We start from the raw sequence: 13301 nt of genomic DNA, 5'->3' as shown, positions 1-13301 counted from the left end.
TCATTTCTGTGTTTGGGAGACCAAGTTTCCAAGCTCTCTCCTGCTCCCTGAATTCCCCTTGGGGCTCTGTTCCTCAGCTTTTACTTAAGGATGTAGATGTTGACTGAGGCCAAACATGCCGTGATTCTGGGGAGAGAAAAGGGAAGCTAATTCAGAATGGACAGGAGAGGAGACAAAGGGAAAGGGGGAGAGAGTAGGGGGCAGGGGAGAAGGAGGAAGGGAGGGGTTTGGAAGGAAGCTGGACACAGTGGTATGACTGAAGGATGGACCCTCCCACCTCAGCCCCAGAAACACAAGGGAGCCAGAGCTGAAGACCAGAACCCCCTACCACACAAAGCCCCTGCCTGGCTAGCTGTTCTGGGTCCCCTGGCTTTGAGCCTTATACACTTAGATGAGCAGCTTCTTGACATACTGGATTTCTTGCTCCACCGACTCAGCCCTCTCCCTCAGCTGCCGGCTCCCTGCCTCCAGCATCTGGCACTTGCACTCAAGTGTCTAGCCCTCTACTTGCTTCCTCCGCTGGTACCTCAGAGCCACTGACTTGTTCTGGTCCCTTGTCTTTTGCTTGAGGTCCTCATGGGCAGTGGCAGGATTGGGGTAGGGGGCCAGGCGAGAGGGTGGAAGAGGAGGTTGTGGTGTGAGGGCAGGGGCCCCAACCCCGAGTCCCCTGGCCTGGCCTTGCTGCAGCAGTAGATGGCTAGCAAGTTGAGGGTATCCAGGGCAGGGGGCAGAAGGAGGTCAAAGGTGGGGAAGGGGATGGGCAATGGGAGGGGTTGCTGCTGCTGCTGGCATTGGGGGTGGTGGTGGAGGTGGGGAGAAGGGTTGGAGGAGGTGAGCATCAAGGAAGAAGTCTTCTATCTGCTCAAGTTCCTTCTTGAGGAAGGAGGCCAAAGCTTCCAGATTGGGTGGGGGAGGGGAAGATGTGGGGAGGGCACCTGAGGGTAAGAGGTGCTCCAGAGAATGGACTTAGTCATTGAATTCCTCCCAGAGTTACTTTTCTATCACAAATCAAACCTGGCTTTCTGAAGATGGATCAAATTAAAAATGATACGTTTTTCCATTGGGCTATTTATCTGTTCTTGCACAAACTGCCCAATTTTTTAACACTGAAGTCTTGACTCTTGCATATTCTTTAACTTTATGGTAACTTGTCAAGATTATCTTGGCCATTCTTGGTACTTTTAACTTCTATACAAATTTTAGAATAAGCTTACTAATTTCCATTAAAAAATACCTGCTGGGATTTTTATTACAACTGCATTGAATCTGTAGATCAATTTAAGAAGAATTGACATCTTTACAATGTTGAGTTTTTTCAATATGTAATTTTAGTGTGTTCTGCCTTGCTAATTGAAATAGTCTTTTATTTCAATAATGTGTTGTAGTTTTCTGTGTAGAGGTTTCATGTGTCTTTTACAGATTTATCACTAGCTATTTGATGTATTTTGATGAGACTATAACTAGTACTATTTAAATTTGTTAATTTTTAATTTTTGTTGTTACATGTAGAAATACAATTGGTTTCTGTATGTTATGTATCTGGCAACTTTAGTAAATTCATTCTTAGATTTTCTTTATAAACAATAATATCATCTGTGGTGTTGAGAGTTTTATTTGTTTATTTCTGATTTTATATACTTTTCTTTTCTTGATTTATTACAGTGAGTGAGACCTTCATTATAACATTAAATAAAAGTAGTAATTGTCTCTGTCCTAATCTCAGGGGGAAGATTTCAGTATCTCATCATCACATCTGATGCTTCCTTGAGATTTTTGTTGCTGCTGTTACTGTATATAAGATTAAGGAAATTTGGCTTTGTTCCTATTTTACTAAGAGTTTCTCTTTTATAATAAAAAGGTGCTAAATTTTATGAAATTCTTTCCCCACATTTGCTATAGTTATGTAATTTCCTGCTCTTCTTTCTTAACATAGTAAATTATATGGTTGACTTGGAATCTTAAATCCACCTTTTACTATTGGACAAAGCTAACTCGTATTAATTTTTTAAAATATGCCATATTTGATATGCTAATATTTTATTTGAGGCTTAAGGTATCTATATTTATTAGACTGATTATTTCCTAATTTTTTGGTAATGTCCTTGTGAAGTCTGTTAATAAGAGTATGATAAGAATTATTTATGGTCAGAATGTGATCAATTTTGGTAGATGTTCCATGTGCAGTACAGGATAAAACTACTCTCTGTTGAAAAACTACTACTCTATTTATTGAAAAGAATAAAATACCTAGGAATAAAATTAGCAAAGGAGGTAAAAGAGCTTTATATTTAAAACTATAGGACATTAATGAAAGAAACTGCAGGCACAAGTAAACAAAAAGTTATTTTGTGTCCATGGATTAGAAAATTAATATTGTTAAAATGTCCATAGTACCCAAAGCAATCTACATACTCAATGCAAACCCCCTCAAAATTCCAATGGCATTTTTCACAGAAATAGGACAAATAAATTTCTAAAATTTGTATGGAACCATGAAAGACCTTGATGAGCCAAAGCAGTCTTGAGAAAGAAGAACAAAGCTGGAGGCATCATGAACCTTGATTTCAAACTATATTACAAAGAAATATTAATCAAGACAGTATGGAAAGCAACCTACTGAATGAGAGAAAATAATTGCAAATCATATAACTGATAAGGTGTTAATATCAAAAATATATGAAGAACTCCTACAACTCAGTAACAACAACAACAAAATTCCCAAATAATCTAATTTAAAATAAGCAGAAGATATGAAGATACATTTTGCCAAAGAATACATACAATTGACCAACAGGTACATGAAAAATGCTCAACATCTCTAATCATCAGGGAAATGAAAATCATAACCACAGTGAGAAAACATCTCACACCTTTCAGAGTGGCTTTTATCAAAAATACAGTGACAAGTATAGGCAATGATGTGGAAAAAAGGGAACACTAACGTGCTGTTGATGGGAATGTAAATTGATACAACTACTATAAAAAACAGTATGGAGATTTCTCAGAAAAATAAAACTAGAATTACAATATGATCCAGCAATCCTATTTCTATGTATATTTTTCAAAGAATTAAAATCAGTATCTGGAAGAGGTATCTGCATGCCCATGCTCATTGCAGCAGAATTCATAACACCCAAGATGTAGAAACCTCCTAAATGCTCATCTACAGAACAATGAATAAAGAATATGAGATATAAAGTACATATGTATGTATAATATACATATATATATATATTTCAGCCATGAAAAAAATGAAAACTTGCCATTTGCCACAACATGAATTGACCCTAAAGAAATTATCCTAAGAAAAGTTATATAGAGATCTTACTTAAATGTGTAATCTAAAATTTAAAAAAGAAGAAGAAAAACCAAGCTTATAAATATGGAGTGGTGGTTGCCAGAAGCAGAGGGTAGGGTTGTAAGTGAAAAGGCTGAAAGGAGTCAAAAGTACAAATTTCCAATTATAAAATAAATAAGTCATGGGGATTTAATGTACAGCATGGTGTTTATAGTTAGTAGTGCTGCAATGAATATTTCAAAGTTGCTAACAAACATATCTAAAGTTCTTATCACAAGAAAGATAATTCTGTAACTATGTATGTATGATAATGGCAATCATTTCACAATATATACAAATATCAAATTATTACATTGTACACCTGAAACTAAGGTGATTTATACCTCAGTAAAAATTAAATTAAAATGATAAAAAGAACCAAAGTATAGGATTATAAGCAGAAGAGCATTTGAAAAAATTCAACACCCTTTCAGGATAAAAATCCTAACAAATTGAGATAGACGCAATGTACCTCAATGTGATAAACCATATGTTACAAACTCACAGCTAATATCAAACTCAACACTGAAAGTTTAAAAGCTTTTCTCTAGGACCAGGAATAGAAAATGTACCCACTTTCAAGTCTCCTATTTAATGTAGTCCTGGACGTTTCAACCAGAGCAATCAGGCAGAAAAATAAATGAGTCATCCAAATCAGAAAATAAGAGGGAAAACTTTCTCTGTTTCCTGACGATATGATCTTGTCCATAGAAAATCATAAATACTCAATCCAAAGCCTTTTAAACTAATCAATAAATTCAGTAGTGTTTCAAGATACAAAGATAACATACAAAAATTAGTTTTGTCTCAGCACTAAGCACTAAAATTGAATTATCTGAAAAGATATAAAGAAAGTAATGCACTTTACATATCATTAAACATAAAAAAAGTGACAAATTTAACCAAGGAAGTGAAAGCTCTGTATATTGAAACCTAGAAGACTTTGATAACAGAAGTCAAAGAAGATATAAACAAATGGAATGATATCCCATTTTTCTATGTATATTTTATATTGTAAATATCCCTATTACCCAAAGTTATCTGTAGATTCATTGTACTCCCTATGAAAATTTCAGTAGCATTTTTCACAGAAATAGAAAAAAAAAAGTTCTAAAATGTATATGGTTCTACAAAAGATCCTTAGTAGCTAAAGCAACTTGATGACAAAGAAAGTGAGAGGCATCACACTTCATGATTTCCAACTGTATTGCAAAGCCATAGTATTTAAACAGCATAGGACTGGCATTAAAAGAGATACATAGAATGATGGGATTTAATCAAGAATCCAGAAATAAACTCATGTATTTCCAGTCAACTAATATCTGAGGAGCCAAAAGAGCTCAGTGGAGAATTGATAGTTTCTGCAATAAATAATGTTGGGAAAAGTCAATATCTACATACTAAGGGATGATATTTCACCCTTATCTACACCATACACAAAAATAAATTCAAAATCATTTAAGGACTTAAACATAAAACCTGATACCACAAAAGTTTTAGAAGAAAACATAGGGCAAAAGCTCTTTGACATTGGCCTTAGCAATGTGGTAGATTTCTGGAATATGACATAAAGCAAAAGCAACAAAGCAAAAATCAAAAAGTGAGACTACACAAAATTAAAAAGCTTCTTGCACAACAAAAGAAACAAAATGAAAGGTAACATAGGAATGAGAAAAACTATATGTAAACCACCTCTCTGATAAAGGATTAATCTCCAAACCTTATAAGGAACTCATACAGCCTATAAGCCAAAACAAACAATCCAATTTAAAAATAGGCAAAGGAATTGAATATATATTTCTCCAAAGTAGTACTAAAAATGCAAACAGGTATGTGAGAAGGTACTTAATATCACCAATCATCAGTGAAATGCAAATCAAAATCACAGTGAGATACCACCACACACTTGTTGGAATGGTTATTATTAAAAAGACAAGAAATTGCAAGTGTTGTTGAGGATGTAGAGAAAAGGGAATCCTTGTGTACTGTTGGTGGGAATGTAAATTGGCACAACCACTATGGAAAACAGTATGGAAGTTCCTCAAAAAATTATTTAGAACTACCATATGATCCAGCAATCTTATTTCTAGGTGTATGTCCAATGGAAATAAAATCACTTAGTCTAAAAGATGCCTGCACCACTATGTTCATTGCAGCATTATTTACAGTAGTGAAATACGGAAACAACATGTTGACCAGCAGATGAATCAATAAAAGTATGTTGTATACATGTACAATGGAATAGTATTCAACCATTAAAAATGTATCCTGCCATGATGACAATATAGATGGAACTTGAGTGAATTATGGTAAGTGAAATAAGTCAGAGAGAGAAAGACAAACACAGCATGATATCAATTATATGTGCAATTTAAAAAACCCACCAAAGCAAAAAAGAATTCATAGATAAGAAAACAGAAAACAGATGGGTGGTTGCCAGAAGTATGGTGTGTTAGAAGGGTAGGTACAATGGATGAAGGTAGTCAAAAAATGCAAATGTAGTTATAAAATAAACAGACTTGGAAATGTATTGTATAGCATGGTAACCATTAAACAAAAAGAAAAAAGATGTGATATGATGTGATGTGATGTGGTATGTGTGTGTGTGCGTGTGTCTGGAATGGAATGGAATACAATTTAGCCTTTAAAAAGGAGGAAATTCTGCTATTTTAATGATATGAATGGATATTGAGGACATTTTTCTAAGTAAACTCAGAGAAACACAAATATTGTGCATTACAACTTACGTGTGGAATCTGAAAACACTGAATTCATAGAAAGAGAGAGTGAAATGGTGATTGTCAGTGGATGAGGAATGAGGAAAATGAGTAGAGGTTGGTCAAATGATACAAAGTTTTCATTATAAGATGAATAAGTTCTGAGGCTCTAAGATACAGCATGGTGACTGTAGTTTAAAAAAAAACTTCATTGCACACTTGAAAGTTGCTATTTACCATAATGACAAATGGTAATCATGTGAAATGAAGGATATGTTAACTAATCTTATTGTGAAATACATTTTGTAATATATATGCATATCAAATTATGACTTTGTGTACCTTAAACTTACACATGATATGTCAATGGCATCTAAGCAAAGCTAGGGGGAAAAGACAATACTCTGCTTCATTAACTCTTTTCATACCTTTTGTGAGAGTGCTTAAAAATTATATTGTTTCTCCTTTAAGTAAAGAACTGGCATGTACCAAAAGAAAGCATCACAGCCACTATGGACCCTATGTCACTGCAGCAATAGAGGTATAGAAATTAAGAGTACAGAGAACACCATCTGATAGAAGGTCATAAAGTCACAAACATGAAGGATATGGCTAGAGTGCTTATGGGAGAGCAGTGGAAGATGATTGAAAAACCCAGATGCTGAAGTTCTTAGAGCTGCCTTAAACCTAGAACCACTCTCCACCTTCAGTGTCCATGAGGACCAGGCCTGTTGTTCTTATTTCAGAATTTCTATGAATGAGAAGCCACTTGTGAAATTAAACCCCCTATTGATGGAGGTTATTTAGATTCCCATTCTTTTCAAAATAAACAGTCAAACTGGGTATAAGAAGAAAGCAGAGCTAAACCCATCCAGCTCCTCTATTTTTGGCTGGATATGTCTTTTCCCATCTCAGATATGATGCAAAAGGTGAGGCAAGCTTCCATAGAAGCCAGCCTTCTGAAGATATAGCAAATCTTGACCTGGTGGTGTGCTTCTCAATAAGTCTGACACAGGCGCCCCCACTATGCCTGCACTGACTCTTTCTTTCTCTGTCTTATGATTAGTCCAATCTCCCAAATAAGGGAGATGCAGATAGCTACCCCCACCCAAAGTTGAGCTTTCCAGACATATTAGGAGATTGAGGGAAAAAATGCAGTATATCTCCTCTTGTTCTTGTGAATTATTTTCAAGAGTTTGTCTTTAAGCAGTGACAAGTGCTGAATAAGAAGACAGAACCTGATTGTGTTACAGTTCTGGGGAATATCTCCCCCACAACTGTACAAACAGCTTTGATCTCCCTGAGATCCCTAGAGTTACATGTGTGGAAAGAAGATCAATCTGGTTTATTGACTTTTAGGAATCTTACAAACTGACTTCATGACATTCACCAATACAGTGCTACTGGGTGAGGTGATGTCTCAAGCCCAGACAAAAGGATCATGTTTCCTAAAAGGGAATTATATCAGTTACTTTTCTCTCTCCATTGCACATCTTTCATCTTCTCTTCATAGGTCCCCCTCCCACAGCAGTAAAACTTCATGTCTTGTAACAAGCTGTGAGGGTGTTATCAGGAGATATGTAAACTTATAAATGTGAACTTTGTCCCCATTTGTCCCCCCATCTGATTTGAGGTGTTCTTCTATGCTATATGTAAAATCTTGACCTTGCAAAACAACATTTACCATTCCATGGTGGGGAGGTCCTGAGATAAATATGCTCAGGAATCTTGGTGCTAGAGACACCACTTAGAACCACTGATGCTCTCTCAAACAGCCGGAATGTTCACACATCAGAGATAAGCATGAAAAACCCTACCAAGAAATTAATAGAAATTGAAGGATCCAGAACCTTACAAAATTGCTTCATTTCTGATATTTACAGATAGCTTTTTCCACTTCTTCCTGTCCCACCCACATTATTCAACTTTACTGATCATCCTATAGTGGAAGGTTTGTTGAAAAATACTTATTTTTTCCATCTATGAATGAAAAAGAAAATAAAGAAATCTAGATATGATAATTACCCTATATTTTCAGCTTCCCCTCCTGGTCCCAAGTTGGAAGATACCTACACTAATATGCTTTTTCTTACATGGATATATGGTATTAGTTATAATATTAATGAGCCCTCTGGATCAGAACTGCTGTGTTTTCAGTCCCCATTGGGAATGTTGGCTTATTTTAATGGATATTCCAGGAAAGGACAGTTTGATATTATAACAAGGTCACCCTCAGACTGGGGTTCAGTCTGTTGACAGTGCTTTTGCCCATCCCAACCCCCATTTCCTGTTCAATACATCATCCCCTAGTTCCTCTCCAACAATACCATAGACAGTAGGATTTACCTTTCTTTAGTCTTTACATAGCTTTTTTACTCAGGGATAAGATTTTAGAAATCAAAACTGTTCTATGAACAGATCATATCAACCAAGTACATTTTAAACAAACAAACAAACAAAATCATTATCCAGATCCTAATATTAGTGTAGTCTAATTTTTTTTCAAAACTGGCTCAGAGACAGAGTGGTAAATGTAACAATATTCTGCAGAGAATAAATCCACACAATGATGTTTGATTTACTCGTCTATGTTTAGATAATCACAAATACAGTTTTACAAACTATCCCTTTCTTTGCTCTAACTGCCAATTAAATCCTCAAACCATAAGGAATACTTAGAAACCTCAAAGATAAGTTGAGACTCAAGGTATCATTAAAAGTATAAAAATAGTGATTATTGGAGGAATATGAAGACATTATCCAGAAAAGAAATACATATACCAAGGAAAATTTGAAACATTTCTTAGTCACCACTCCTTAAGCTAGATGTATAGTATAGTTAGTTTACTCATTTCTGTCTAAGGTTCTCCTTTGTAAGCCTTTTCATCCAACCACATGCTAGACCACTCTCTTCCCACCTCCACACCATCATGTTGGCATTGGGACTTTTTGGGTGGGATAGGTGTTTCTGCAGCATGAGGCTGGCACTGAACACAATTTAAACAACCACACACAAATGAGTCTTTTTCTGGGCATTATTTGTGAAGTCTCAATTTGTTCCAGTCTCTACAATTCATCTCCTATTATTCTTTATTTCCCCCACCTTCTAACTGAAAATAGGGCAATGAGGGCCAGGTTTGGTCTGACATGGATGGAAAACAGTGTTTAGATAGACAGGTGTTACAAAATTGATTTTGTTCATTTGTGGGAAGGTGGGACTCAGTCAACACTCATGAAAATTTCTATGACATTTGCTTTGACTTGATATGATCAAGATAGGTGAGGGAAGATTTAGGCAGAACAGATTTCCAGACAGCTACCATATACCCCAGTGTTTCCTGCAAATACACTTTGGGAGTTTGTTCTCTTTCCTTGGCTTTTGATGGGAAGCCAGATGCCACAATAAATAAGCCAGTTTTACTATAGCAGCCCACCTGGTGTACCCAGGGAGAGAAACAGACTTCCAAGGCAGTGGTTGCTATGGCAATAGCTTTTCCACTATAAACGTCATATCTCTTCCTTCTTGTTCTGCTCTAGAAGTAATCTAGGGATCCACTTTACAGATTCTTTTATAGAAAGGTAAGCCAGGTTAGAGATGTCACAGAAACTACCTAGTGTTCCTATTTTTTCCCTGAAAAGAAAGAACTGTGTGTTTTCTTTTTCAAGAAGACTGGACACAGGAGCAATAAAAATATTCTTCAGACAAATATATCTTATGAAAAAAATTAAAATGTTGGTGGAGGCTTGAATAAAAGTTGAGAAAGGAAGGTAGATTTCCTCCCATCTTCTTCCTCAGAAACCATATTTTCCAAAGCCCTGAGGAAAGCCTAAATATAATCCAGAATTTTTTTCTTGACAAAAATGTTCTCTTAACCTCTGTGCTCTTATTTCAATGTACATATCACATGTAGGAAGTTGGAGCCTGGACTTTTACTCAGCATCATTAGCAACATTCCAATTGGGATTTTAGGAACCCATGGGAAATTGTCATATAATTTCTTTGAAAAATCTTGGCTGATTTTCAAATCTTGATTTTTTTTCTATCTTGAAAACACTGGAAATCTGGGCCAGCATTACCACAAACAATGGAAAGATAAAATGGTTGTGCCAGTAATTGGCTCTCAACAGAGATCAATTAGCTGTCCCTCTGGCACCAGCCCTGTCTTTACTTTCTAACTCTGGTCCCTTCAGCTCCTAATGAGGTTTGAGAGCCTGTGCTCTCTGCCCACTGACTGGGTACATCCTGCTCAGTGACCACAGACTTTTAGGAAAACTATTACAGAGGCCTTAGGACTATATGTTTGGAGAGTCTCATCATTGATGCAGTGGAACAAGGATGCTTAGAAACATAGAAAGGTGAGGATATAATGGAGGATGGAGTGCAATTGAAGGTGTCTTGGAGCAGATGTGCCCAAGACAGTGGTGTACTTCTGCCGAAGGAGACTTGCCTCAGCAGCTCCCAGGGCTGGACTCAGAAGAAACTGTCTGCTCCCGTTAGCTAGTGTGTAGGTGGAGGACAACACTGTTGCACGTTAGGTGAGTTGTTACCAACTGAGGTGAGCAGAGACAGAACTTTCATCAGAATCTTAAGTAGTCCCAGAATCAAGCTTTAACCCAGAATTGAGGGCAGCAAAATGTGGTTGTTTTATTACATTTGCTCTTTTTCTAGGCTTCAGTGGTCAAGGCTTCCATGTAGCCTTTCTCTATGAAAAATTCAGGGTCATTGAAAGAGAGTTTGGCCAGCCAGGAACACCAAGAACATGCAATACATCTTCACCCGACTCTGGAACAACAGGTTATGACAAATATGTTTCCTTTCCCTCTCCTTCCCCTCAGTGCAGAGAAAGCTGTTGACTTCTTGGAAGAGAATGACTGCAAGAGGAGGGAGCCCTGTCCCCACTGAGATCACTCTGGTGTGCCTGGGCCAGGGCAGTGGTAACTTGGTGGACCTCCTGTTGTCACTGAAACAGAAGCATCATCCCCTCCAGGCTGACCTGGGGACAGTGCCACTCTAGAGGGAGCAGCTTGGTTTCATGAGCATCACTTCTGAGAACTTAGTCCATGGCAGGTTAGAAAGGAAGACATTCCATACTGCAGACTTTCACCTTAGTACTGAGATGCTAGAGCCAAACACCATCATAAGAGAAGTAATTTATTGAGGAGACTGAAGAGAGAAAGAGAATGTTCACTGAGCATTGATGTAAAAGTGAATTGTGAACTCTATGTTCCCAGGTTACTTTCCTAAATGGGCTGATCCTGTGAACCACTGTCACTCCCCATCTCCCTTACCTGAGAGCATGGAGCCTCAGAAGACTGGAGTAAATGCTGGGTTTACAACTTACACTATATTGTGGAACAACTCCCAACATCCCTGGTCTCCAGACTCTTCTCTAAATTGGTTATAGAAAACTAGAACTATAAACTTTCATTTAAGATTGAGAGAACTATTCTCGGATTGCTTAGCTATGCATATATGAATCATTTCCATTCTGAAAGAAATCAAACTGTTTTAACTCTAATATCATCCTTTAAGGAGCAGAAATATCCATAGCATCTATTTTAAATATTCTGTTACAGCATTTAGAAACAGCAAGGGCTTTGGATTCGAGCATAATTAGTTAAAATCCCAGCTGTGTGACATAATCCTCTGGAACTTCTCTAAGCCTCCAATTCTCCTTATGCAGAAGGGGTAGGGGCAAATTAACACTCATGATTATTGTAAAGAGTAGTAGGAACACTGATTTTCAGTGACCAGTATAATCCCAAGCATTAGTAAAGTCCACAGCAAATGGTGATGATGATGATGATGATGGTAATTGAAATTAGGATTTTTACGTATCGTGCAAAGGATTTTCAAAGTGAATATTATTATATTACTACTGTCCTAATTTATAAATTGGTAATATTTTAAAACACAGTAAAATATTTGATAAGGATACAAATGTGAACAACCCTACCTATTCATCATGCTATTTTATAATATAGCACGATTTAAATATTAAAGTTATATTTTGAGGAACACATGAGAATCATTGATATCACATGACAAGTGAATTACACGCTTTATTTTACCTAATTTTCACAAGTACATGAACAGGTAGATCCTATCATTTTCATTTTACATGGGGTGAAAATGAAGCTCACAAAGGTTAAATAATTTTGCAAAGATAACCTCTCTCTCTGAGATTAGAACTCAGTATTGAACTAGTATTGAAGTCAGGTCTTTCCTTTTCAATAATCAAATGACTGGACTACTTTACCATCTGTGAAGTCACATTCTCAGGTAGTCAGACAGTGTGATTTAATGCTCAGAGACTTTGTGCTCACTGTGATGTCTTTATTGTAGCTTAATATCTGCAGATGCTGCTGCTGTGGAAATGGGGAATGGGACAGCTGTCCAAGCATTCACTTTGGAGGGGTTTCCTGCTGTCCAGCATCTGGGAAAAGTCCTCTTCCTGGTGCACCTGCCGGCATACCTGGCGTCCACTGCAGGCAGTACACTCATAGGCACTGTCACCTGTGCTGACTCCAGACTCCAGACACCCATGTACTTTTTCCTCAGCACTTTCTCTTTCATTGAGTGTTGTTTCACAAATACTGTTATTCCTAAATTGTTGGTCATCTTTCTTTTAGGCAAACAAACAATTTCCTTTGATGCTTGTTTCATACAAGGTTTTGTATTTTTGTTTCTGGGAGCAGCAGGTTTCCTCCTCGTAGCAGTGATGTCTCTGGATCGGTACTTGGCCATTTGCAAGCCTCTGCATTACCCAACCATCATGAACATGAGAATTTGTTTCCTCCTGGTCACCACCTGCTTTGCTTTGGGCTTCAGTCTCATCACTGGTCCAGTGGTGAAGCTTTCCCAGTTATCCTTCTGTGGCCCCCATGTCATCCCTCACTTCTGTGACCTTAGCCTTGTGGTTCATCTCTCCTGTTCTGACACCAGATCTCTTGAAATGTTGTGCTTTGTCCTTGCTTTGTGTGTCCTTTTGACATCCCTCCTCATAACCATCATTTCATATAGCAACATAGTAATCACAGTCATGCAACTCCCATCAGCCAACGAGCGACAGAAGGCTTTCTCCACCTGCTCCTCTTACCTCATTGTCCTCTCTCTGATGTACGGCAGCTGTGTTTTTATATACATGAAACCAAAGGAAACAAACAGGCTGGGCTCCAACAGCAAGGCTGCCCTTGTGAACACGGTGGTGACCCCGCTGCTGAACCCTGTCACCTATACTCTATGA

At 37.4% G+C, this 13301-nt stretch overlaps 1 protein-coding gene and 1 pseudogene across 1 annotated transcript; one reads left to right on the top strand and one right to left on the bottom strand.

Moving 5' to 3' along the window:
• Nucleotides 1-348: 348 nt before the first annotated feature.
• On the bottom strand, nt 349-11353 carry LOC141579232 (cyclic AMP-dependent transcription factor ATF-5-like; annotated as a pseudogene).
• Nucleotides 11354-12431: 1078 nt separating this feature from the next.
• LOC105072435 (olfactory receptor 6C75-like) lies at nt 12432-13301 on the top strand. The gene has a single exon (XM_010959376.2). The coding sequence runs from the start codon at nt 12432-12434 to the stop codon at nt 13299-13301; it is 870 nt and encodes a 289-aa protein (XP_010957678.2).

Source organism: Camelus bactrianus, chromosome 11, assembly GCF_048773025.1.
Source record: "Camelus bactrianus isolate YW-2024 breed Bactrian camel chromosome 11, ASM4877302v1, whole genome shotgun sequence".
NCBI classification, from domain to species: Eukaryota; Metazoa; Chordata; class Mammalia; order Artiodactyla; family Camelidae; genus Camelus; species Camelus bactrianus.
The sequence above is the reverse complement of the archived record's forward strand: the minus strand, read 5'-3'. Positions and strand labels throughout refer to the sequence as shown.